This window comes from Lethenteron reissneri, chromosome 46, assembly GCF_015708825.2.
Source record: "Lethenteron reissneri isolate LAM-NWPU_2019-01 chromosome 46, ASM1570882v1, whole genome shotgun sequence".
Taxonomy (NCBI): Eukaryota; Metazoa; Chordata; class Hyperoartia; order Petromyzontiformes; family Petromyzontidae; genus Lethenteron; species Lethenteron reissneri.
Window position 1 is genome coordinate 2296482 of NC_083824.1, and position 26748 is coordinate 2323229.

The following is a 26748-nucleotide window of genomic DNA, read 5'->3' on the forward strand; positions in this document are numbered from 1 at the left end:
CGTGCGATGATGATATGAGCCACTTCGATGAACTATTACGTGTGACCAGGTCGGCTCTGAAAAATAACTATTAGCTCAGTGGGCTTGACCTGGTAAATAAAATAGCAAAAACTTAAAATCGAGAACACGAGATGTTGCCCAACATTTGCAGAAAGCGTCGCCAGGAGTCGCGTGCGGCATAGGCAGAGCCACGCGATTTAAACCTCTGCCGGTGGAAAAAGGAATGTCCGTCGCTGGCGTGTCGTTTGTGCGCGCGCGGGGGGGGGGGGCTGCGTGCAAACGCGGAGTCTCTCACCCACGCACGTGCGTCCCGTGCCGTCCAGGATCAGTCCCTGGGGGCAGTCGCAGCGGAACGAGCCGGGGGTGTTCACGCAGCGCCGTTGGGACAGACGCCCGGGAAGACGTCGCACTCGTTCACGTCTGCGCGCGCGCACCACGCACACACACACACGCACACACGCACGCACACACACACACACGCACGCACACACGCACACACACACACGCACACACGCACGCACACACTCACGCACGCGCACACACGTACGCACGCACACACGCGTGCACACACGCACACACACGCACACACGCGCATATGCACGCATGCGCACACGCACACACACACGCATACACACGCACGCATACACGCACGCACACACACACGCACGCACACACGCACACACACGCACACACACACGCACACACGGCGACACGTCCGACATGCGCCAAACAACGGTCCGGCCAAATTTGTGTCATTATAAGGCCCTCCACCACCCGACGTGGTCATAGTGTGCAAGCGTGTACACGTGCCGATTATTATTGTCGTTTCAGATGTAGCCATGCTCAGTATGAGAGGCTTGTAGGTGAAGGCAATGTGTAACGTGCACAGTGGTGGCTCTAACCACGCTGCCAAACCTCTTGCAGCGTGCTTTTGCCAATTAAATGCCAAGGAATTCAAGGTTGCGTTACTCGTTCCTTTCTTTTGTCCGGCTGATGTGGATGCAGAGCCACAACTCCAATGTCACATCCAGGTGGTCAAGCCAGGGAGTTAATCGCGTCAGGAGCAGCGGAATGTATCGCTGTGATGTCTCCTTCGTATGTGTGGATCGGGCATTGCGTCATCATACGTTGCGCGGTGTGTTCTGGACGAACGCAGTCGCACACTGGGGAGGTTTTAATTTCCATTTGTGCATGTCAGGTATCTGCCATGGTTTGTGCGGATGCGGTTGCATTATTGATTCCAGATCACGTAACAATGCTTCACACGTGTTCAGCCACTGCCACGTGAGATTGGCGTTTGGTGGTTCATTCAGCACATCATCATCGTCAATTTGGGGTCGATAAAATAAGTACAACTTTGTGGGGAAGTCAACCGCGGCTGTCTTATACACAGACTCGCCCCCATCATAGTAACGAGGCATTGCCACCGAGGACTGTCAATAGGGGATGAGCGCTGCCTCGATCACTCATCTGAGCAAGAAATCACTTCGACTCTCGTTCAGCAACGGCCACCGGGAGCCGCGCCAAGGGGCCCCGTCGCCGTGGAGAACGCTGAAGAAGCCTCGACAAGTCCCGAGGACACTCACCCTCGCAGTTGACGCTCTTGGAGCGGGAGAAGCCACGCGGGCAGGCGGGGTCTGTGTGGCGCCAAACAGACGGACGATCAGAACGCACGGTAATTTATGCAATTGTTATAACTTACATGAGTCAGTCTTTTATCTATATACATGTTTTATGACCTTTATAAGCCAGAGCCCAAAAATATATCAATAATTATATCTGCAATGATGTATAGTAATAATAATGTATTAACAATATAAATGACTTACATAAGCCAGTCTATTTTCTAGAAATATAAATATTTAATGACATTTAGAAGAAAGTTAATTAAAAAAATCCACAAGGAAAAAAATATTCTCTTTCATGCATTTTTTTCTGACATTATCTCATTTACCGTACTCTTTTTTTTACTTTATAGTTTTTGCCTTTCCCCCAAAAACGGGCTCCAATTCGCACGGCGAAGAAACCGAAAATCTCCCGCTAGCTCGCAAACAACCCACAGAAAATAACGTGACAAAACCGCTTCTATACGGCACCGCCCAGAGGCCCCTGGAGGCGCAGGGCGAGAGGGCCCCGAGACCGAAGGCCACGCGGGGTCCACGCTTATTCACCGGCGACACAACCAGGCCCGTTGTGAGGCCCTCTCTTACGCGAGGCCCTCTTTAATGCGAGCCCTCTTTTTCACAAATGAGAGCTCGAACAAAGTAGCTTATCACGTGGATATGTATAGAAGTCAAATACTCTAAACGTGTGTTTCTAAATGTGGAGGGAAAAACCGGAGAACCCGGAGAAAAATCCACGCGACCATGGGGAGAACATGCAAACTCCAAATATACAGGCGTCAAGGCTGGGATCGAACCCACGACCTCCTAACATCTCACCACCGCGGCACCCCGAGTATTTTTACGCGTGGGAGAAAGCCGTAACACCTGCGTGCGAGGGGGAAACACCCTATCCCATGGAAACCGCACAAGCGGAGTCTACATCTGCTGTACGCCTTCTCCTGGCGAGCGGGTTAACACCTCGCCACCGTGGCACCCGGCGGAGACGATCCGGCCGCGATCCCGGATTCGCACCCGAGGACCCGGGCGACAACCGCCGGCTCGGTGTCCCCGACCCCCCGAATCGCCGGGACCACGGCAGCAAAACCCCCCGGCGACGTCGTCGTCAGAGGAGGAGCCGCGGGGCAGCGCCGTGGGCGGCTTACCGAGCTCGCAGGGCTCGCATGGGCTGCCCCACGCGGCCCCCAGCGTGGCGCAGCACTCCGACTTCATGGTGCCGCCGTTGATGTTCACCTCGCAGCGGTTGTCCAGGATCTGCATCCAGCAGGTGCCCTTGATGCTGTCTGCGGGCCCGAGGCACGCGCCAAGGGGGACGACGCCGCACGGACACGCAGACGGACACGCAGACAGACAAGCAGACAGACATGCAGACAGGCATGCAGACAGACACGCAGACGGACACGCAGAGGAGACGTGCCGTCAGGCATGCAGACAGACAAGCAGACAGGCATGCAGACAGACAAGCAGACAGACATGCAGACAGACAAGCAGACAGACAAGCAGACAGACATGCAGAGGAGACGTGCAGACAGACAAATGTGCAAACAGATGTGCATGCAAACACGCAGACAGACGTGCAGACAGTCATGCGGACAGAAATGCAGACAGACACATACAGGTACAAACAGGCATACACGTTCAGACACACAAGAAACACCCACAAAAACATACCCACGTAATACAGGTAGGTGCACACAAGTAGCCATGCATAGACACACACACACACGCGCCAAGACACAAACACACGCCACACAGCGGCAGACGCACACGATACACAAGCAGGCATACACGCCCGATGTAGTGCAAACCGATACACACAAGCACACACAGACACACACGGACAACCACATCGAGTACGTACAGACGTGCAGATATGCGCATAGCCAAACGAGGACCGACAAAGCACCAAGACACACAACACACACCCAAAGACGTCGTCGGTCAGGTCAGCGGTAACGATCAAAACCCCCCCCCCCCCCCCCCCCCCCCCATTGTCTCCGCCCACCCAGCAATTACAAAGTTATATTTTACAGACACAAAGATAATGAGCTTAATATAGTAGTGTATAGTGTAGTGTATAGTAGTGTCGTGTATTGTAGTGTATAGTGTAATGTATAGTAGTGTAGTGCAGAGGTGGGACAAAGTCATTGTTATGCAAGTCCAAGTCGAGTCTGAAGTCATCAAATTCATGACTCGAGTCTGACTCGAGTCCAAGTCACATGACTCGAGTCCACACCTCTGGTGTAGTGTATAGTAAAGTAGTGCATAATAGTGTAGTGTATAGTGTAGTGTAGAGTATAGTAGAGTAGTGTATAGTAGTGTAGTGTATAGTGTAGTGTATAGTAGTGTGTAGTGTAGTGTATAGTGTAGTGTATAGTATAGTAGTGTAGTGTATAGTGTAGTGTATAGTGTAGTTTAGAGTATAGTAGAGTAGTGTATAGTAAAGTGTAGAGTATAGTAGAGTATAGTATAGTAGTGTAGTGCATAGTGTATTGTATAGCAGTGCAGTGTATAGTGTAGTGCCTCCATAGAGCCTAATGTGTTCACTTCCCGACCATTCCCCTGTTAATGACTGGCTGTTGTAGGTACAGTACATATTAATTAATGCATTGATTAACCGTGCTTATTTTAATATCATGTGTTTATAATGGTGTTAGTATCTTTATGTAATAGCATCCATTGTTTAAATATTATAAAGTACGTTTTTTGGGTGCCAAAGGGGGTAACTTTCGATGTCATCAGAGCGAATGAAGCCTTTAACGCGCATTTCCTACGCTCGCTTAACGACCAAATCACTTCGCGACCGGCTTCGTGGAACCAATCGCCTTCGTTAGGAGGAGGGAGTTCCACTGTACAGCCACTACGAAGCAAACGAAAACCCCGACTTCCAAACAAAATGAAAATGTAACAAACAGAAATGGCACCAAACCAAAGCTCACAAACAACGGCAAGCGTCATCACAACACAGACGCGAGTCGGTGAGGTCGCACTGCTGCACGTGCCAGAGCAACCGAGTTGCCGAGCAAGGCGGGGAAGCCTCATAGCAGTCGCTGTCCCCTTACGACGGCTCAAAAGGTCTCCTCTCTCTCCCTTTAAGCCGAACTGCAGGCAGTAGTTGCGACACAAAGGGCGGTGTGTGTGCGTGTGCACGTGTGCGCGTGTGTGTGCACATGTGTGTGTGTGTGCACACGTGCGTCTGTGTGTGTGCACATGTGCGTCTGTGTGTGCGCACGTGTGCGTGTGCACGTGTGTGTGCATGTGCACATGTGCGTGTGTATGCACACGCACATGTGCGTGTGTATGCACACGTGTGTGTGCATGTGCACATGTGCGTGTGTGTGCGCGTGTGTGTGCACGTGTGTGTGTACGTGTGCATGTGCACATGTGCGTGTGTGTGTGTACTTGTGGGTGTGTGCGTGGTAATGTAGTGGTTAGCACCATGCTGCGCTACGAAACTAGCCACCCGGGTTCGATTCCCGCTCACGGTCAACATCAGTGACGATTATCTGAACCGGTCCTGGGCCTCACCTAGGTCTACGCAGCCTCAAACAAATACCTGGTGCGGTGTGTAGTAAACATCGTCACTGGGGAGACAAAGGTGGTCGGGCGTGGTGCTGGCCACCCGCCCCCTCGGGTGCCGTGCCGGCCTTCATAGGTGCTACTCGCTCACAGCACTTGCCCCAAGAGTGTGTTAAGGCTACACGGGTGATCTTTGTCTTTGTGCTCGTGTGTGTGTGTACGTGTGTCTGCTAAGGCTATCGTCGCTCTGATGATGCCTCCTCCCCCTCCTTAGGGAAGTGGTAGTGGGGGGGGGCGTTGAGTCGTCTGGCTCCGCGGTGCGGCCCCGACTCGCTCACCGATGCACACGGTGCCCGTGGCGTCCACCTTGGTGCCCATGGAGCACTCGCACACGTACGAGCCCGCCGTGTTCTTGCACACGCCGTTCACGCACGGGCCCCCCTCGCACTCGTTCACGTCTGCTCGGGGGTGCGGTGGGATGGGGAGGGGGGGTCACGGGGACAATCTCATCGTCGGCGCGAGGGACGTCGGCGGCGATGGCCGCATGCATCGGCCGTTACCCGCTCACCCCCACGGTGCGTAAAGGCCACGCGGGGGGGGGGGGGGGGTCTTCGTCCCCCGTGCGTGGCGAAGCGTTACCCTCGCAGGTCTCCGACTCGGAGTTGAAGACGTAGCCGGTGGGGCAGGAGCAGGAGTAGCTGCCCGGCGTGTTGCGGCACAGCCCGTTGTCGCACAGCAGCGAGTTGCGCGAGCACTCGTCCACGTCTGCGGGCGAGCAAGGCGACGTTAACCCCCACGCCACCGCCGCCCCCTCTCGCTCTGCTCAGTGCTCACGTCCGCCCCGGGTCGCCACCGGGAACCTCGGGCACATCGCGCAGCGCTCACGACCCAACGCAAGCCGACGCGACCGCTCATCGATCGCGAGCTGAATGTAAGTTACGGGCAGTGCCCGACTCACGAACGGGTTCCGTTCCCGAGGCCCGTTTCGTCGTTTTGGCAACTTATGAACGGTTCGTAAGTCGGGAACGCAATAATGCTCTGTATATAAACTATTTATTATTTTACCAGGTAAGGCCCACTGAGCGATGTAGCTCTTTTTCAGAAGCAACATATAATAGTCCAACAAAGTGGCTTATCACGTGGAGAAAAATCCACGCAACCATGGGTAGAGAGACACGCAAACTCCAAATATACAGCCACCTCCTGTATACCAGGAGAGGTAGTTAACATCTCGCCACCGTGGTGCCCAGTTGATACAATGGTGCTAGTTTTGGTAAGTATGCCCCCACCACAGCCTCTGTCTACCCAGCGGTTCAATTGGGTCCACCGCAGTTGGCTAGTGATGGGCAGACTTAATGCGGTGGGCGGCAGCAGCAGTAGCAGCGGTGGTCGGAGGCGATTGGCCGAGGTGACTCACCCACGCAGCTCTTGCCGGAGATGTCCGACTCGTACCCCGAGTTGCACATGCAGCGGTAGGTCGCTCGCAGATTCTCGCACATGCCGTTGGGGCAGATGTCCGGGTCCAGGGCGCACTCGTTAATATCTGCCACCGCACAAAGACACATATCCCCCGTGTAGCCTTAACAGACTGTTGGGGCAAGTGCTGTTTGCGAGCACCTATGAAGGGTGGCACGGCACACGAGGGAGTGGGTGGCCAGCACCACGCCCGACCGCATTTGTCTCCCCAGTGGCGATGTTTACACACCACACCAGGTGCTCATTTGAGGCTGAATCGACCTAGGGGAGGCCAGGGAAATAGTTGAGATAATCGCCACTGTTGGTGGCCGAGAGTGGAAATCGAAATTGGGTTGCTGGATTCGTAGTGCAGTGTGCTAACCACTGAACCACCGCTCCCCACACGCACGACCGCCATTGCCTCCTCCGCCCCACGCGCCCACGGAATCCCACCCGCTTGAGACGACGCACGGTGGGATAGTGACTAAGACAGTTCGTGACTCATTGATTCGATTTCCATTTTTCAACCAAGTTATTTGAATTCTTCTTCACGGTATACAGGTTTTTTCCTCGCGTTATGCGGTAGAGGCTTAAAAAAAAAAGCCCAATGGGCCCCATGTACAACGGTAAGCTAGACCGGCTGCCTGCCAAGTAGCTTTGTAGCTCGTCAGACTCTCCGGTATAAATAAATATTCTGATTCTGACACACAGTTCACAAACAGTGTTGTCCCACGTCCGAACGCATAGCCGCATCTGAGTGAATTAAAATCACACGATATAGCGAATTTTGGGTAGAAATAGGTTGAACCGCATATTCGCGAAATCTCACAAACCCACGTAAAGTGAGGGAAACCTGTAATTTTTTACAGCGCGTTATTGACAAGTCAACAATTATCTAAGTGTGTGCTCTACAGCATAAAAAAATAAGAATAGGTTTTTCCCTTTCTGTCAATAAAACAGGTGTTAAGATGTTCAAAGACCAAATAAATACCTTCTGCAAAGACATCAGGTCTGCGTTAACCGCACGCACTTGCGCCAAAACATACAAACAAACATGCTCTGATCATTATTTATGGCATTGACTTGGAAACTGATTGGCCTACACCAGAGAGCGCAGCCTTCTGTATGGCCTCGTCTCACAGCGTCAGACCAGAGAACGCCAACCGGCAAACAATGCAGGTATCAGCGCATTACCTCGAGCTATGCATACTTGGTGTTTGAGCATCTTAACGACTCCTGTTTTATTGCCAGAAAGGGTCAAGCTTTGATGCCGGCAGAAAAAGGTCCCAGGATATGTGTGCTCGACAGTTGTCTGAGTGAAAGGCGGGCAATGCCTCTTGCCCAAATCCATGTCCCACTGGCCCACAAACCCCTTCAGGTGCGCTGCTGCCCTCTTCAAGCAGTTACATTCCCTAGCACTCCCTGGCTGTCCAGCGCAAACATGAAGTTTCATTCACGACATGAAAACAACAACAAAAAGACTTTAAGCGTAGTCAGGCGTTACCCAATATAGTCCGGTATTCCGTCACAGCATTCTGGTGACATCACCACATTTCGCTGCACGGACGGAGGATGCGTCAAGCCTCTCGGCCTTCCCTTTGGGCTTCCAGTCTTCCACTGAAGGTTGACTGCGGTCATAATGAGAGTTTTACCCACCACCATCCCCCTAAAACTGGGGTTTAAACGATCAGCTGACACGGTTCAGGGTCGGGTTTCCTCTCTCCCAGCGGCCCAGTTCACATCGGAACTTCGCGACGGGAAAAACCTAATTAGGAACGCGTCTGAGGCGAGGGGTGATGTTTTTATCGCCGTGGGTCGCAAGAGGCAGCGGGGGCTTTCTCTGCTGCCGAGGAACTCCCCCCCCCCCTCCTGCCCCTTTGCTGCCGTCGATCGCTCGGTCAACCCACCTCTGCCGTCGGCCGTGATGCCGAGGCCGCTGCCGCACAAGGACTGGAACTCCGCTGCGGAAACGCGACACGTTGTTAATCGGACAGCAAGAGACGTCACGCACACGCGCGTCACGAACGCCGCGTGTACAACAGTATCATGCGCTGGAGGTCTACTCATGTGTGTTGTCTCGGTCGTGATGCTGCGTGGCTGGCGGTGCGTGAGCACGAACGACAACAACAACAACGACGTATTCGTCAACAACACCGTGGACCTAAAAAGAAAGAAATATATTCAAGGTGACGGCCCTTTATTGGGTGATGGCCCTTGCGTCGACAGGTAAACCCAAAACTCTAATTATTTGACCAGGTAAGGCCCACTGAGCTATGAAGCTCTTTTTCAGAAGCGGCCAGGCAATTACAGACGATAGCCCAACGAAGTGGCTTATCATGTGGAGATTTATAGCAGCCAAATACTCGTTGATTCTAAAGGTGGAGGGCAAAACCGGAGGACCCGGAGAAATATCCACATGACAAAAAGGAGAACATGAAGACTCCAAATATACAACAGGCGTCAGAGTCAGGATCGAATTCACGACCTCCTGTATACCAGGCGAGGTAGATAACATCTCGCCACCGCGGTGCCCAGCAGGTGTGCCATGAACGAGGGCCATTGCCTGAAACGTCACCGGTTAACGTCATCGTTATTTCCTTTTTGGGCCACAGTGTCATTGAATGATTGTGTCCATGATGATGATGCGCTGCCACCGCACATTGTATGCTGGCTGTTGAAGAGGGAGAATGAGGGGCGAGGAGGAACCACAGATGAGCGGGAACGTTCTCAGAGAAGCAGAGAGCCGCTGTAAAATTCGTCCCCCCTAAGCTCTGCGGTCCTCTATATATGAAGACGTTATTGGCCAAATAATGAGCGTTTTTACATGTGGGAGGAAACCGTAGCACCCGGGAAAACCCACGTGTGCGAGGGGGAAACGCTTTATCCCACGGAAACAGCATGGGTAGAGTCCACATTTGCTGTACCGCGTTCTCCTGGAAGATCCAAGGGTGTGGCACACCTCCTCGACGCCCACGGGAAGGGAGTTTCAGAATATTTGGATGCGGTCCACCAACCCTCGTATTGAGTGCTGACACGTGCTGCTGTGTGCTGACGCGTGCGCACGTGTGCTGCTGTGTGCTGACACATGCTGACACGTACTGCTATCGGCTGACACGTGGTGACAAATATGGATGTGTGCTGATGTGTGCTGACATGTTCTAATGAGTGCTGACACGTGCTCACAGGCACTCACACGTGCCGACACGTGCTGACGTGCGCTGTGTGGGCGGGGGGACGCGTGGTGTGCGGCGCTACCGGAGTTCTTGGCGGGGCAGGGCAGGCACGGCTCCCCGAAGCCGTGCTCCGTGCTGGCGCAGCAGCACTCCGACTTGGTGACGGCGCCCGGGAACGGGCGCACGCACACGCCCTTCTTGATGGCGCCGTAGCACGTGCTGCGCATGTGCGTGTCTGACAAACGGACGCAGAGCGGCGCGCGGAGTAAAGGGTTGAACAAAAAAAACTAAAAAACCTGAATCGGCTACGTTCGGTCGGAGCATCCAAACGCGGGCTGCGTGAATGGAGGGGAATGTCCGAGCCACGTGGGAGGGGGTGAAGGGGGAGGGAGAGGGGGGGGACTCACCGACGCAGATGCGGCCGTCCATGCCGATGACGAGGCCCGGGGGACACTCGCAGCGGAAGGATCCCTCGCTGTTCACGCAGCGCCCGTTCATGCAGATGCCCGGCGTCTGGCACTCGTCGATGTCTGCCTCGCACAAACCCCGCAAGCGTCACTCGCACGGCGGCGCAGCGAGCCCTGTTCATCCCATCCGTCGCCGCGTCGTCTTGCACGCGGCACGGCGCGACCCGCACTTTCACAGTTGGTTGCGATAAGACAACCATTCAGGAGAAAGCCCCCGTGAGCAGCGGTCGCAATGTGCAGTCGCGCCGGTGTGAAACCTGTTCGTCGCGCAGCCCGCGCTCGCCGGCGTCTACACGCCGTGGCGTGGGAACAAGGAACCATCCTGAACGGTGCCAGAACGCACGCACACACACACGGCGTTCCGGGGAAGTTTTCCGGTCTGGCGTACCGTCGTACACGCTGGCCCATTTCCACCGCCGCACGTGGGCCCGGCCAGGCGTGTACGCGATCGTCTGCGTGCGTGTGCGTCGAGCTCGCTGTAAGCGTGTACGCGCGCGTCCCGTGGGGCGGGGGGGTGGGGGCGTTAGCGTCGCCCCACGTGCACGCACCGACGCAGTAGCGGCCGTTGGGCGCCAACGAGAAGCCCGGCTTGCAGATGCACTTGAAGCTGCCGTCCTCGTTGATGCACATCCCGTTGAGGCACATGTTGGTCGTCGCGCATTCGTCGTGGTCTCCATCGCACACGGGAGAACAATAATAATGTTAACAACGATCATTTGCGTTCATTCGACTTTTTGCAGCGAAATACTCCAAACGCGCGATGTTCATTCTAAATGCGGAGGGACAAACCGGAGGACCCGGAGAAGAATCCACACGATCACAGGGAGAGAGATCATGCAAACTCCCAAAATACAAGCATCAGAGTCGCGAATCGAACCCACGATCTCCTGTATACCAGGCGAGGAAGTTAACATCTCGCCACCGTGGCGCGCACAAATAAGCGGAAGGCAGCAGCAGCCACGTGGGCTTGGGAGTGTTGGGGGGGTTAGGGGGGTGTTTGGGGGGTTAGGGGGGAGGGGGGGCATTGGGTGGGTTATCGGGGTTGGGGGGGTTCGGGTGCCTGGGGGTTTGGGGGGGCTGGTGGGGGTTGGGGGGTTGAGGGGTCTCACCGACGCAGTTCTTGCCGTCCGCCGTGAGGTCGAAGCCGGCGTTGCAGATGCACTGGAAGCTGCCCTCGGTGTTGACGCAGCGCCCGTTGCGGCACAGCTGCCCATTGTGGATGCACTCGTCGATGTCTGCGGTGCAGTCCATCGCACACAAAGCTAAAGGTACCACCCCCGCCGTATAGCCTTAACAGACTGCTGGGGAAAGTGCTGCTAGCGAGTGGCACCTGTGAAGGCCGGCACGGCACACGAGGGAGTGGGTGGCCAGTACCACGCTCGTCCGCCTTTGTCTCCCTCGTGGCGAAGTTTACTGCTGTTGGCCGTGAGCGGGAATTGAACTCGGGGTCGCCGGGTTCGCAGCGTATCGTAATGACCGCTACACCACCGCACCCCTCCCCGTGTCTTCTGGACATGGCATAACGAAGGGAAGGCATTTCCACCGGGGGCTACTCCCACACCCAGCGGTACAGTCAACGCACGCGTGCAACAACAATAGCCTCCATTTGCCCACTAAGTGGTGGTGACGTCACCACAGTGCTTGGGGTGCCAGGTTATAGGTGCGGCTTTCAGGCCATCGTGTGAATTGTCGAAGGTGGTGCTGACCGGAGATCACGGGAGAAGTCCCCAGGTGTTATGGGTCAACCGACGCGCACGCACGCACAGCGAAAACCGGGGCAGGTACGCACGCACGCACGGACGGGCCACGTACCGATGCAGGCCGGCTTGGCCGGGTTGACCTGGAAGCCGGTGTGGCAGCGGCACTGGAAGGAGCCCGGCGTGTTGATGCAGTCGCCGTGGCTGCAGGGCCCGCTGCCACACTCGTCGACGTCTACCGAGGCCACAAACGGAGAGACGACGCCGCTTCTAAACTGCCGCCAATTCACCGCCGCTAATTCGCCCGCTCGTCTGTAGAAATACTTTACGCAATGGGTCAGTTTCCCAAATAAAAAAAAAATCGATTTTTAATGGCAGAATTCCTCTCCCTCCCCCAAAACTGTGAAAACTTAGCCAGGACCCTCCTGAAAAGAATCATGAGACTCAGTAAGGCTTGTTGTTGTTAACAAGCTTGCTTTTGTGCCTTAACAGAAAATGTTGATTGCCGATCTCCAATTGTCTCTATACTTTGGTCCTGTATTGTTGTTGGACAGCCTAAACAAAATATATATTAAAAATATAGAACAAAAATTGGAAAATGCGTATTTTGCCAGTTTTCGTACGTAAAAAACAGTCGTTCATTAGGAAACAAGGCAAAAATAACAAATTTGGCAAATAACTATGGCAAGAAGATTTACTCGGAGTATGTGAAAGATGATCGGCTAAGAAATAAAGAAATAAGGAAAAGAACTGGGGGGTCACCGCCGCTGCTGTTTTTAAAGCCAAAGGAACCAGGTGGGAAGGGACGGCGCGCACCATGAGAACAGCTGACATGAGAGGCCAGCCCAGCTTCGGCGTGGACAGCCAAGAGAGAAGCCAAGAGAATCAGAAGGAGATGGCAGCAGTAGCAGCAGCACAAACAACACCGGGCAGTTCGGAGGTCGCTCCACGACCAACAACTGCTCGCGATCACCAGTGCACGAACCCCAGTCGTCCCAGGGCAGTCAAATTCTACCGTGCACAGCATCGTGGTGAATTGACGTGGAAGGGGGTTGGCTCGCGGCAACGTCACGGCTCCTGGAGGTCAAGGGTCATCGCTCGGTGAGGCTGCCGGGATGCACGGTAGGGCTCACGGCCAAAGCCGGGCGAACCCGGGCACGCGGCGACGGGGGTCACGGTCGGCACCGCGAGGAGGGGCGCTCGACGGACGCACGGGACGGACGCGCGGACGCCGGCACCGCCGCACGTACCGATGCACTCGCCGCGGAGGTCCTGCTTGAAACCCACGTTGCACTCGCAGCGGTAGCTGCCCGGCGTGGGCACGCAGCGGCCGTTGAGGCACAGGTTGGTGTAGTGCTTGCAGATGTCCAGCGTCTGGTTCAGCGTCACGATGTCCGGAACTGGCGGCGCAAAAAAGAAGCCGCGCGGCGAGCGCCGGGCGGCGATCGTGCCGCTCAACAATCGACGGAGCTCACGGCGGTCGCGGCCGCGGCTGCGTAGGGTAGCGGCAGCAGTGGTGACGGAGCGCGTCTGGTTGTTGAGTTAGTATTCATCACGTTAGCTTTGGTGGTGTTTATATACAGAAGTCCCTCGGTTAAAAGGTCACATCGGTTAACGTTCCGCCTCCCATAGGACCCCGTGTTTTCGACTAAAGTTAACATTTTCATTAACGGTACGTGTTTACGTTGGAAGGGACTAATGGTTAAAACATGTAATTCCTATGTTCGATTAACAATTATTTCGGTTAACAGTACATTTCAGCTAGTGAAATGAGAGTTGACAAAACCTTCACAGTTCTCTTTTCTCCCTACTCTGGTGATGATGCTGCTGCTGCGTTGCTGACGCGTAAGAAGCACAAATCAACAAAAAAACACGATGCACTCCGTGTCAACTCATCGTGCATGTTTAAGCGTAAATATTGTGGGGAGCGGTAGTGCAGCGGTTAGCACGCTGCGCTACCAAGCCGGCAACCCAAGTTCAATTCCCGCTTGCGGCCAACACCAGTCATAATTATCTGAACCGGTCCTGGGCCTCCCTTAGGTCGACTCAGCCTCAAATGAGTACCCGGTGCGGTGTGTAGTAAACATCGTCACTGGAGAGACAAAAGCGACCGGGCGTGGTGTTGGCCACACACTCCCTCGTGTGCCGTGCCGGCCTTCATAGGTGCTACTCGCTAACAGCACTTGCCCCAACAGTCTGTTGAGGCTACGCGGGGGATCTTTATTTTGTAAACAAGCACCAGGTTCGGCCGCTGCGTGCGGCTTTGCTCACCGCGAAGGGGCCCTCCCGGCACGCCGTTGCCGTTGACGCCCGGGCGGTAGGGAACCCCGTTGGGGCCGCTCGGATCCAAGGGCCCCCCGTTGGGGCCCAGGCCTGGCCCGTAGGGGCTGTAGGGGCCTCCCGGGTGAGGACCGAAAGGGCCCCCGCCGGGGCCAACACCCGGTCCCACGGGTGCACCCTCGATGCAGAGCCGGCGGAACTCATCTGGAGAGAGACAGAGAGAGGATTCCCAGGGGGTCGGGGTGGGGTGGGAGGTCGCGGTGTGCATGCGTGGTACAACGAAACCAGGCCCGTTGTGGAGCCATCTTTAAAGCGTGTCCCAATGCCAACGGCCCCTCCTCGTTAGCTTCACGTCCACACGAGCGGCACGCATTTCTTTACGCCCTCCGCCAAGGCGATCCTGCCGAAATCCCCAATTCTGATCGGAGGATCTCAGCGACCCCGCCGGCTCAGTGTTCTGACCCCCCTTAGTAAAACAAAACCAGGCTTGTGATGGGGTCTCTCTCTCCCCATCCCCGCCACGCCGTCGTGCGGGCGGCCCCGGCACACCCGAGGCCACCTACCGGAGCCCCGCACGGGACACATCTCGGGCAGCCCGCCGGCGGCCCAGCAGCGGCCCGTCTCGCAGCAGCACTGCGTCTTGGTGAGCGGCGACGGCAGCTCGCCTCCGCAGCGGCCGCCCAGCAGGCTCGCGAAGCACGTGCCCACGCGCTGGTCTGCACGCAAGGAGGCACAGAGACAAAGATACCCCCACCCTGTAGCCTTGACAGACCGTTGGGGCAAGTGCTGTGAGCGAGCACCTATTAAGGCTGGCACGGCACACGAGGGGGTGGGTGGGTGGCCAGCACGACGCCTGGCCGCCTTTGTCTCCCCGGTGGCGATGGTTACACACCGGACCGGGTACTCATTGTAGTGGAGTCGACCTATGGGAGGCCCAAGACCGATTCAGATATTCGTCAGTGGTGTTGGCCGTGAGCGGGAGTCGAACTCGGGTGGCCGGGTTTATAGTGCAGCGCTGAAACTGTTGCACTACCACTCCCGCGAACGTGCACACACACACACACATAAAAGATCCCCCGTATAGCCTTAACAGACTGTAGGGGCAAGTGCTGTTAGCGAGCACCTATGAAGGCCGGAATGGTACACAAGGGGGTGGGTGGCCAGCACCACGCCCGACCGCCTTTGTCTCCCTAGTGGCGAGGTTTACACACCGCACCAGGTACTCATTTCAGGCTCAGTCGACCTACACACACATGCACACACACACACATCCACACACACACACATACACATGCACACACACGCACACACCACGTGCGTGTATCTGGGCCCCGTACAACAGAGGCACTTTCTACTTTGTTGGAAATTTTCCAAGGATTTTCAAAGAAAATGCCATTTGAGCTGTAATTGCCGACAGCCTCCGCAGGTACGGTCACGAACATCCAGGTGTTTTTCTTCGGTGGGGTGGTGAGGGGGGGGCGGTTTACTTGGAACACTTCAACCTCCTGTTGAGATTTGTTTTCTTCCGTGACCAATCTAAACACCGCTGCGCAGTCCCTAGCAAGGGCAAGAAAACTAAAAACGCATCGACCGAGAGGCTTTCACAAAAAACAAAACACGCAGCTTCATGCTTACACGCACAAACCGGCACACAATTATAACATTACATTTTCCTCGAGCAATAACATAAGTTCACCGCGACTATTTTCCACGGCAATTATCGTAAAATAGAAAACGGGGGCGAGAGCCAGAGAAGGCGGGCCCATTCGGAACGAACATCCAGATAACTTGCGGGCCCTTCAGCTTGCACGCGGGCTCGTTCACGCGCAGTCGAAACCGAGACGTTGAAACATTTTCCAACCCCACGCCGCTCCCCCCCCCCGCTCCACGAGCACCGTTTTTGTGCCACTGACCGCCGTGGGCAATTACTCTCACTCTCACGCTCCCTCTCTCTCTCCCTCTCTCTCTCACTCTCACGCTCCCTCTCTCACTCTCTCTCTCACTCTCACGCTCCCTCTCTCACTCTCCGCCGCGGAACTGTTTCCAAGGGAGACCTGGGCACGCCTTAATAACAGAACCCCAATTGAGGCGGCGTTGGGAAAGGAGCAGCGTTGCGCGTGTGAACCCACGTTGGTGGCCACGCAGGGGCCCGTTTAAACCGAGCCGCCTCGTACGGGTGGGACGCGAGTTGCCCCCCCCCCCCACCGCCCCCACCACTGCCCCCACCACCGCCCCCCGCCCCATAATGCGTCGGTCGGGCTGAGGTATGCGCGCGCCTCGAGACAAAACACCTATTCAGCCACAACACGGTCAGCGTCTGGATATGTAGGAATGGGATTGGGTCGGGGTTTGTTTTGTTTTGGGATTTTTTTGAGGGGGGGGGGAAGCAGGAAAGAAAAAAAAGGAATAGAGGAGGTGGGTCGAGGAGAATTTCCTGCAAAAGAATGTGACGGCGGCGTGCGACGGGCGACGGCCGCGTCAACGCGAGGCGCAAAGCCGAGAAGGGGGAAGGTGTTTTAAAAATAAAAGGTGGTTTTGTTTTCAAACGGCGAGGGGCGGACACACTGCGGCGGGGCTCCGCTGAAGGACCGTGACCGAGGGGCAGCTCGCCAATCTGCCCGGCTGCCTGGGGCGCGCGGCGCGGCGACTTCCATTGAGCGCCGCGCGACCGCTCGCCGTCATCGGCCGTTCGCGCTGCCGCCAAAAACACGACGCCGCTCGACAAAAAACTCAAACAAAAGTCGTCCGCCCTCGCGCTAACTCGCCCCCCCCCCCAGACACCCGACGGCAACGATGCAGTACGATGCAAAAGCGTCCAATTGCATCGGCGCGTCTCAAGATGCTGTGTGAACGGACGAAACGCGCGCACCACGGTGACGTGCGACAGCTTGTTTTCTTTGGCCAGGGGAAACTCAGGAGCAGAAATCCATCAGACGGCATGGTAACGAGATGCAAATTCAAATATGTGAATTTAAAGCAATGAATTGCGTCTCGGGACGAGTGTGACCAGTTTAATTCCACCCCCCCCCCTCACCTTTTTCACAATCCCCTCATCGTGCAACTAGCGAGGTCTCCTTCGGCTCTCGAACGGCGTTTGAAAAAAGGCAAAAGGACGCCATTGTTGTCCAGGGTGGGCGGCTGAGTGGCGTCAACGACGAGCAAACGAATAATTGTCACACGTGGTGCCTTCTCCAGCGGCCCTGGACAATCGCAGAGTCTCTCGCACAGCCACCCTCTCGACCGCGCTTCTCAGACGTGGCGACGAGTGGCGAGATGTTCACTCCCTCGCCAGGTATGCAGGAGGTCGTGGGTTCGATGCCGACCCTGAAGCCTGCTGTATATTTGGAGTTTGCACCATCTCCCCGTTGTCGCGTGGATGTTTCTCCCAAGTGCTTCGGGTTTTCCCTTCACGTTTGGAAACACGCGTTTTAGAGTATTTGGCTGCTATACATTTCCGCATGATTGTAAGCCACTTCGTTGAGCTATCATTTGTGGCCAGATCACTTCTGAAAAAGAGCTATGTAGCTCAGTGGGCCTTACCTGGAAAAAAAATCAATGTTTTAGTTTAGTTTAGAATGGGTTTCTTTGTTGTGCCTGTATCCTCTCAGAGCTGGGGGAGAAAAAATATGTTCCAATTTAAATAAAAAACACGTTTTAAAAAAATATATACATCGACGCGGTGCGTCATGTAAAAGCATTCATGTGGTACTCGCACGGACGCGAGTCGTTTATCCAGAGTTTTGGTTGTGTTGAACCAATTCCGCTGAAATTATGGACTGCCAGAAGGCTGCGGCGGTTGATGGGATGTGTCAAAAAAAATACCGTTTGTTTTTCTTACACTCCGGCACAGATATGCGAAGGAGAAGTATCGTCCGGTTGTTTATTTGATCGATTATTTCGTCCTATACTCTTTGGTTCTTTCGGTAAAGGCACGCAGATAGAAAATTAATAGATCACGACGTTTCGATCGCAACACAAGCATCCGTTATCAAGTGGGACGAACACCTGATGACGGACGCTTGTGTTGCGATCGAAACGTCGTGATCTATTATTTTTCTACCTACGTGACTTTACCTAAACAACGAAGGAGTATGGATTCCTGCAGTCATGAAAGCTTTAAATCAAGATTATTTCGTACTATGTTTAACCAGGTCGGAGTCCAATTTTAAAAGTCGGGCGATCTAAGAGACATCTGGAACAAACCAAGAGCAGACAGAGGCCAAAAAAGAGAAATATGTAAACATTGCTTTTCAAAAACACGTTAAAAACCATTTAAAGTATTCCAAGACAAATTTCAGAATAGACAATTAAGTACGGCGCTGAACAAATAGTAAAATACAAGTCCATTACGTGGGCAATGGAAGCACACGCGTGTGCATATACCACAGCTTATAAAATATTTGCACTTTCCAAAGAACGACTCCGAGTAGCCCATCACGAGCATCGGGGGCCACTCCTTGGGCCAACTTCAACAAACTGCGGTGGTGTCATGACCAATACAGAAATCAGTGTAAAAGGGAAATGCCTCAACAAAATATAACGTTAACCACGATGCAATTCTCTAATGCGTTTTGCTCAGAACACCGACACACACGCTCAGAACACACACACACGCACACGCGCGCACACACGCGCGTATGCAAGCAGATGGAACCCATTTGCGTTGCTCTCGTGGGAAATGGCACACACACACATCCGTCTGGCCGTCTCAAAAACTTTTCTCCCTCCCACCCTCCTCTCTCCTCCTTCCATTCCCCTTCACTGCCGCCAGACTCGCTTACAAAAATAGGTCCTAGACCACGAGCTGCCCGGTAATTTTCAAAGAAAACACCGAAAGACATTTACTTATCGCCCAGGCGAGGGTCACCAGCTGTGCCATGCTCTTGCGGTAGAAACCTCGTGGAAGGGTTCCCCGTTGGTGCGCGGCGCGTACGTGCGAGGGCTCGCGAACGCGTTCGTGCGCCCGGTGGAGCAACCGGAGCTATAAACTTGGAGCGCGCGCGGCGGCGGCGGCAGTAGCAGCGGTAGCGGCAGTGGTGGTGGCAGTAGCAGTGGTAGCGGCGGCAATAGAAGTGGCAAACGCAGCAGCGGCAGTAGCTAACCTGCTTTGTTATGCATATTTGCTACCACATGCCGGTTATTGTTGCTATTAATATGTAATTTGTTTTCCCAGTTACGCCTCGCTGAGTCTCAAGACTCGTTTTTAGAAGGGTCCCGGCTGAGTTTCCGCGTTTTCCAATAACTTTGAGCAAGTCTGGAGCACGACGGTCGGCGCCGCAACTTTGACGTCCGCCACGAAGCGGACGGCGCCGCCGCCTCCGCGTTTCACGGCTAATACGCCCGCGGCGAGTAACCAGGGCGGCCTGCCGGATTCGAACCGTGACCTTCTGCAACGAGCGGCCTGCGCGCTCCGGCCGGGCACGCGTCACCACCCCTGTGCCCCCCCACGCTGCTCCACGTTCCGAGTTTGCTGTCCCGCGCTGCGGCGACCTTCACACTCTCTCTTATGCTTCTCCGCTCGCTGCACACTTTGCACGTTTCCTGAATGCGGCTCATACATCCACCCGTTCATATCCCTACTTGCACTATCATCATAATCACCAGTGAACATAATTTATCCGCTGCTGGATGAAGGCCTCTCCGTATCGTCACCTGCCTCGAAGATCGAGCGATGGCATAATATGAATGTTTCTCTTATCCGGCCGTTAATTCTCTCCGTCTCTTGGTGTCGCTCGGCGTATACAACAGTCGTAGCCACGAGCTACCGAGTGGACGTGCACTCGAAGACCAGGTTTAGAGCCACGGAGAGCCGATAGGGCGGCATGTGTGTTGATCGGCGTTCGGTCGGCCGGAGCATTTTCCCTTGGAAACCTCCGAATCTGTCACGTGCCATGATTCAATTCCATTTGATTCTCCCTCCGAACCGCACTCGAGGGCACGAACATGGCAAATTTCTCTTGCGGTCGTTTACACAACAAATTTTCACCGGGCTCGAGAAAAAAATGTCCGATTGATGTTACGGAACAGCTGCCGGTAAAAAATATCACAAGGCAGTGTGCACAGCCACCACCGCCACCCCCAATGCTTCCTCCTCCCCGCGACCACCACCACCACCCATCTCGCTGCTCTTAGTGGCGGAATGTGTGCGCGCGTCGGTGTGGGTGGGGGGAAGAGGAGGTGGATGTTTAATAGGCTAGCCCGGAGCCAAGTGCTAACGAGAAGGTGGGGGGGGGGCTGTGTAATTATCTGCCCTTGCACGAGATCCTACGCCTGCTCGAGAGTGTCACTTCGCAGGGCGGCACGGCGGCTTCCCACAATCCCCAGGCAAGCCACGGGCCTTGTGCTCTCTCTTTACAAATAACCGCACCGCACGCTCCCCCGCCCCACCACGCCCCCCACCAAGCTCCTCACACTACGCGGCTTGTGCACAAAGTGCCCCCCCCCACCCACCACCACTGCCCAGCCCCCCCCCCCCCACCGTGCTTCTTGAAAGGAAACCCCCGGGTGAGTGGTGATGGAAAAAAAACACACGGGAAATGGGCACTTGGTCAAATCTCACTTCTGCACCAAAGACAAAGGTCCCCCGTATAGCCTCAACATACTGTTGAGGGCAAGTGCTGATGTTTGCACACCCACAGCCCACCTAGGACCGGGTTCAGACAATCGTCACTGGTGCTGACCGTGAGCGGGAGTCGAACTCGGGTGGCTGGGTTCGTAGCGTAGGGTGCTAACCACCGCACCACCGCTCTCGCACACACTCACACACACTTGCACCCATTCGAGTGAGATCGTCAGTGAAGGCTTGTGTCTATCTTTGATTGAGGCCCGGTGCACTCTGATAACAATTCTCATTTGCAAGGGGCACCTGGGAGAAAACACAAAGACAACATATAGCAGCAGTAGAATCGAATTCAAAATCGGTGCCTTATAAATGTGGCGCATGGCAGTTTATTTTGTTTAACCAGAGGCAAGAACTCAAGGGGGACCAGGATGGGCCTCGTGTGCAAGCGTGACCTGGTCCCTCTTGCACATGAGCCTCATCCCAGTATCTGGTTCAACAAGATACACGAGCTTGCACCAGACTAATGTGGCAGACCGTCCTGGTTGTTGACGCATGTGCACGAAGCCCCAATCGAGCCATTGGCAGCGTAATTTTCTCATTTGGCCAATTTGGGCCCTGACGCCGGCACTGCTCTTGCGAATGACGTCACGGGGATCTTTAAGGTCCACTGTGCATCGGACGGCGTGTAGGAGGGATCGTTACGGCAACAACGCGCGGCGGAGTAATCATTATCGGGGCGGTCTTCCGGTATCTAACCGTCTTCTTCTTGTCATACGGATGCTGATGTAGATGCAGAGCGACAACTACTATGTCACCTTCAGGTGGTCAAGCCAAATAACTGCGTCAGGAGTAGTGGAGTCTATCATCGCTGCGATGTTCTCTGCCGATTTTGTCGATGGGGCAATGCGTCGTGAAACGTTGTACGGTCTGTTCTGGTTGATTTACAGTCACACACTACTGGAAAGTTTTACATTTTACATTTGTGCATCAGGTATCCGCATCTGCCATGGTTTGTGTAGTGGATGCGATTTAAGATGGACCTTCAAAGCGCAAACCTCTGCAACAAGCAGCGGACGCGCTATACCCGCCGACCAAGCAAGACAATAGCGACGCAAAAAAAATAGTTTGGCTGTATCGTGTGAAAGATTACAAAGAAAGCAAATACATAAAAACGTCCAAATTAACCACCCAGACGGCCACAAGCTCGCGCTGCACACGCACGCGCTGTCGCCACGCGCAGACGGCTCACACACGGACCGCTCGCACATGGACTGGCCCAAAGTTCACGCAGGTCACACGGCTCCCAGAGCCTCCAGGAGAAACCTTACCCTCACCAAACACGGCCCAGCGGCGCCCGGCGCAAAGCACCGGGGGGCACAGCACCGGGGGGGTGGGGGGCACTGCCATGGACCCGCAGGGTGGGGGGGGTGGAGGAGTTTGGAACCTGGCTGAATCTGGCCAGAGCCAGGCGTTGACACGGCCCCAGCTGTAGCGCGTTTGCGGTAGTCGCTGTTCAAATCCAACAGGCCACCCCGGTTATTACTGCAGAGTGTGTCAACCACGGAATACGAACCGCCTGCTTCACAGCGGTCGTTAAAGATCTCCGGACGTCGTTCGAGACGAGCGGGAGCATCGGGCGCCATGGTCCGAAATTTGCCAAATTCGAAAAAAATGTCCCTGCAAATTGCTCAGATGCAGATGCGCTTAAAACACAACGATCACAATCGACGCACCCCGCTGGCAGACCAAGGTCCGCTTGCAAGCCAGGTGCTGAGCTACCGTTGTGCCGCACAGGGACAGCTGCCGCTGGGGGGATGCCCCTTTCAAACGCGTTGAGATGAGATGTGATGCAAAGCGGGTGGCTCCATCATAAACCGAATCATCATCGTGATTACCAACAACATAATAATAATTTCAACTTGTAAATCGCCGCGCGGTATACGCTCGCTCACCTAGAGAGGGAACGACTCGGCGGCACAAGGAGGAACCACAGACAAGTAGGAAGACAGCCACGCGGCACCTCCTCCTTCACAATGCCGGAATACAGGTCGTGTGTTGCGCACGCACGTTGAACTTCCTTCGCACCATCACGTGGCCAGCTGCGTTCCGGCGTCGCCGTTCCTCTCCCCGCTTACCGATGCAGCGGGAGCCGTCGCCGGAGGAGACGAAGCCGCGGGGGCACGTGCAGAAGTAGCCGCCCACCGTGTTGGAGCACTCGCCGCCGTCGCACACGCCCGGCGCGCCGGCGCACTCGTCCACATCTGCGGCACGGGGGGGGGGAGGGGGGCGGGGGGCGCAGGGTTAGCGCCGCTCCGGGCTAATGGCGAATACGAGGCATGCTCTGGGTCAGGTTTTCGAGAGTCGGCGTCTCGTCGGCCGAGTGAGGCTTTGCTTAAAGCGATGCCGGTTGAACCGCGTGACGTCTGAAGGCCCCTTTCTGTTAGTGGAAGCTTGACAAGCGATGGGCGACAGCTGCTACATCGGGCAAACGAAGGAGACTTGGCGTAAGGGAATCTTGGCGTAGGAGTGGGACGTTCGGCCAAAGGTCTCACGTTTAATTTGTGTACCAGGTGGGAACTCAAGAAACACGGACGAGTCTCGTTTGCAAAAGGGAACCTGGGTCAACAAAAATGAAGCAAGCGAGCAAAACAAAGTACAACGATGAAGGAAAGCAATTGGAACAAAAACAACATATAGACGATAAAACACTATTTAATGACATAAATACAGTTGTTGAGCTGTTCAAACACCAAATAGACACTTATGACAAGGCATCAAGTAAACTAAACTATTTTTATTTTACCAGGTGAGGCCCCACTGAGCTACGTAACTCTTTTTTACAAGCGACCTGGCCGCAAATGATAGCGCAACGAAGTGGCTTATCACGTGGAAATGTATAGCAGCCAAATACTCTAAACGCATGTGGAGGGAAAAACTGGAGGACCTGGGGACAAATCCACACAACCACAGGGAGAACATGAAAACTCCAAATATACAACAGGCGTCAGGGTCAGGATCGGGACCCATGACCTCCTGCATACCAAGCCTGCACTAAGCACACATACTCGTGGTAAAAAAAAATGCAAACAAACATGAGTTCATACTGTAAACTGTCAAAAAGTGTCCCATATAAATATCACACGGCGCAGGATTCAAAATATCGCAAACATAAATCAACATTAAATCGAAGCTAAATGTGAAATTCCCTGCGGTGCGAATTGGCTTTGGCAGATTGACCTCATCGATTCCGGCACAAAACGCTCGACCAAAAACTTGATGATTAAACAGACGTGGGGGGGTGACCACAGAGCTAATGTGTAAACGGCCGGGCATATACAGGATGTCAAAAGGCTTCCGGTTGCTTTTGGCTTCCAGATGCTAAACAAAAACATGACAAGGTCGCACTCATTACACACAAAGTGCTTGCCACAAATGAACCGCAATACCTTGCTGATCTCGTCAAAGACTATCACGCAAACTCCGGTCATCCTCGTAGCAGGGTTTTTGCTCGCCATCGAACAAAGACTGTCATCGCACGCTTTTGAATGCGCTTCTGCGGCCGTCGGGATCGCTCTTCCGATATTAGGAAGCCACTGGAGCTATGCACATTTAAATCATCATCTAGATTGACAAACTCATTTATTCAGAATCGCTTTGTGTGTTCCCTTTGTTGTCCTTCCCCCGCACCTCCGATTAGCACGGTTCGCTATGTATGGTGCCAAAGAAGTCCATCGTAGTACAAAGTCGGCCGCGCCGTTGCGATCAGCTAGCGTGGGGGCACAGAGTGGCCGACGGTGCTGTGTGCGGGCACGCGGTATTTGAATGTTTTAATAGCGGGCGTCTTTTTGTTGTTGCATCGTGAGGGTCACAGTTGTCGTGGCGAGGGTTTGTGGTTTGTTGCTGGGTGGGTGGGTGGGTGGCTGGGAAAGCCAGAGGGGTTTTAGGAAGACGCAGGCAGAGGAAGGAAAGGGGGGGAGGCAAGGGAGGGGGTGGGTGAGCGTTACGTTTAAAATAAAAAATCTGGGCAAGCAATCTGACAAAACGCAAATTACTTCAGGGCTTACGACAAAACTTAGCCGACCTAAAAAAAAAGAAGCGACGATTTGTCTGTGATGTTACCGTGGCCGGGAGGGCGCTTTACTAAGGCGGCAGTGAGCGAGCAAGAGTTCGAGTCTTCTTCTCCTTCGTACGCCCATACGCTGCAGGCTCACCCTGGTTTAGCATTGCCCATACGCTGCAGGCTCACCCTGGTTTAGCATTGCCCATACGCTGCAGGCTTACCCTGGTTTAGCATTGCCCATACGCTGCAGGCTCACCCTGGTTTAGCATTGCCCATACGCTGCAGGCTTACCCTGGTTTAGCATTGCCCATACGCTGCAGGCTCACCCTGGTTTAGCATTGCCCATACGCTGCAGGCTTACCCTGGTTTAGCATTGCCCATACGCTGCAGGCTCACCCTGGTTGAGCATTTCCCACACGCTGCAGGCTTACCCTGGTTTAGCATTGCCCATACGCTGCAGGCTTACCCTGGTTTAGCATTGCCCATACGCTGCAGGCTTACCCTGGTTTAGCATTGCCCATACGCTGCAGGCTCACCCTGGTTGAGCATTTCCCAGATGCTGCGGGCTTACCCTGGTTTAGCATTGCCCATACGCTGCAGGCTCACCCTGGTTTAGCATTGCCCATACGCTGCAGGCTCACCCTGGTTTAGCATTGCCCATACGCTGCAGGCTCACCCTGGTTTAGCATTGCCCATACGCTGCAGGCTCACCCTGGTTTAGCATTGCCCATACGCTGCAGGCTCACCCTGGTTTAGCATTGCCCATACGCTGCAGGCTCACCCTGGTTTAGCATTGCCCATACGCTGCAGGCTCACCCTGGTTTAGCATTGCCCATACGCTGCAGGCTCACCCTGGTTTAGCATTGCCCATACGCTGCAGGCTCACCCTGGTTTAGCATTGCCCATACGCTGCAGGCTCACCCTGGTTTAGCATTGCCCATACGCTGCAGGCTTACCCTGGTTTAGCATTGCCCATACGCTGCAGGCTCACCCTGGTTTCGCATTGCCCATACGCTGCAGGCTTACCCTGGTTTAGCATTGCCCATACGCTGCAGGCTCACCCTGGTTTAGCATTGCCCATACGCTGCAGGCTTACCCTGGTTTAGCATTGCCCATACGCTGCAGGCTCACCCTGGTTGAGCATTTCCCACACGCTGCAGGCTTACCCTGGTTTAGCATTGCCCATACGCTGCAGGCTTACCCTGGTTTAGCATTGCCCATACGCTGCAGGCTTACCCTGGTTTAGCATTGCCCATACGCTGCAGGCTCACCCTGGTTGAGCATTTCCCACATGCTGCGGGCTTACCCTGGTTTAGCATTGCCCATACGCTGCAGGCTCACCCTGGTTTAGCATTGCCCATACGCTGCAGGCTCACCCTGGTTTAGCATTGCCCAAACGCTGCAGGCTTACCCTGGTTTAGCATTGCCCATACGCTGCAGGCTCACCCTGGTTTAGCATTGCCCACACGCTGCAGGCTTACCCTGGTTTAGCATTGCCCATACGCTGCAGGCTGACCCTGGTTTAGCATTGCCCATACGCTGCAGGCTTACCCTGGTTTAGCATTGCCCATACGCTGCAGGCTTACCCTGGTTGAGCATTGCCCATACGCTGCAGGCTTACCCTGGTTTAGCATTGCCCAAACGCTGCAGGCTTACCCTGGTTGAGCATTGCCCATACGCTGCAGGCTTACCCTGGTTTAGCATTGCCCATACGCTGCAGGCTTACCCTGGTTTAGCATTGCCCATACGCTGGAGGCTTACCCTGGTTTAGCATTGCCCATACGCTGCAGGCTTACCCTGGTTTAGCATTGCCCATACACTGCAGGCTCACCCTGGTTTAGCATTGCCCATACGCTGCAGGCTTACCCTGGTTTAGCATTGCCCATTCGCTGCAGGCTTACCCTGGTTTAGCA

General features: G+C 54.7%; 1 protein-coding gene across 1 annotated transcript; it reads right to left on the reverse strand.

The window, feature by feature from the left end:
* Nucleotides 1-367: 367 nt before the first annotated feature.
* On the reverse strand, nucleotides 368-26128 carry LOC133354044 (fibrillin-2-like). Its single transcript, XM_061570591.1, has 17 exons — nucleotides 26107-26128; nucleotides 22911-23036; nucleotides 14777-14929; nucleotides 14205-14417; nucleotides 13184-13333; nucleotides 12049-12168; nucleotides 11346-11471; nucleotides 10785-10907; nucleotides 10177-10299; nucleotides 9852-10004; nucleotides 8504-8557; nucleotides 6559-6684; nucleotides 5781-5906; nucleotides 5480-5599; nucleotides 2768-2905; nucleotides 1587-1637; nucleotides 368-420 (listed from the first exon to the last, which is right to left on the reverse strand). Exons 1-17 carry the CDS (start codon nucleotides 26126-26128, stop codon nucleotides 368-370), a joined length of 1977 nt encoding a protein of 658 aa, XP_061426575.1.
* Between the last annotated feature and the right edge of the window lie 620 nt (nucleotides 26129-26748).

What these genes read in the sequence shown, in the direction of transcription:
- LOC133354044 (XM_061570591.1), bottom strand. Translation starts at nt 26,128, where the DNA reads ATGTGGGAAATGCTCAACCAGG. An exon ending in GGACGGCAAGAACTGCGTCG is followed by an intron (nt 10,908 to 11,345) that starts GTGAGACCCCTC and finishes TGTGCGATGGAG; the next exon opens with ACCACGACGAATGCGCGACG. An exon ending in CTGCCCCGCCAAGAACTCCG is followed by an intron (nt 8,558 to 9,851) that starts GTAGCGCCGCAC and finishes GCGTTTCCGCAG; the next exon opens with CGGAGTTCCAGTCCTTGTGC.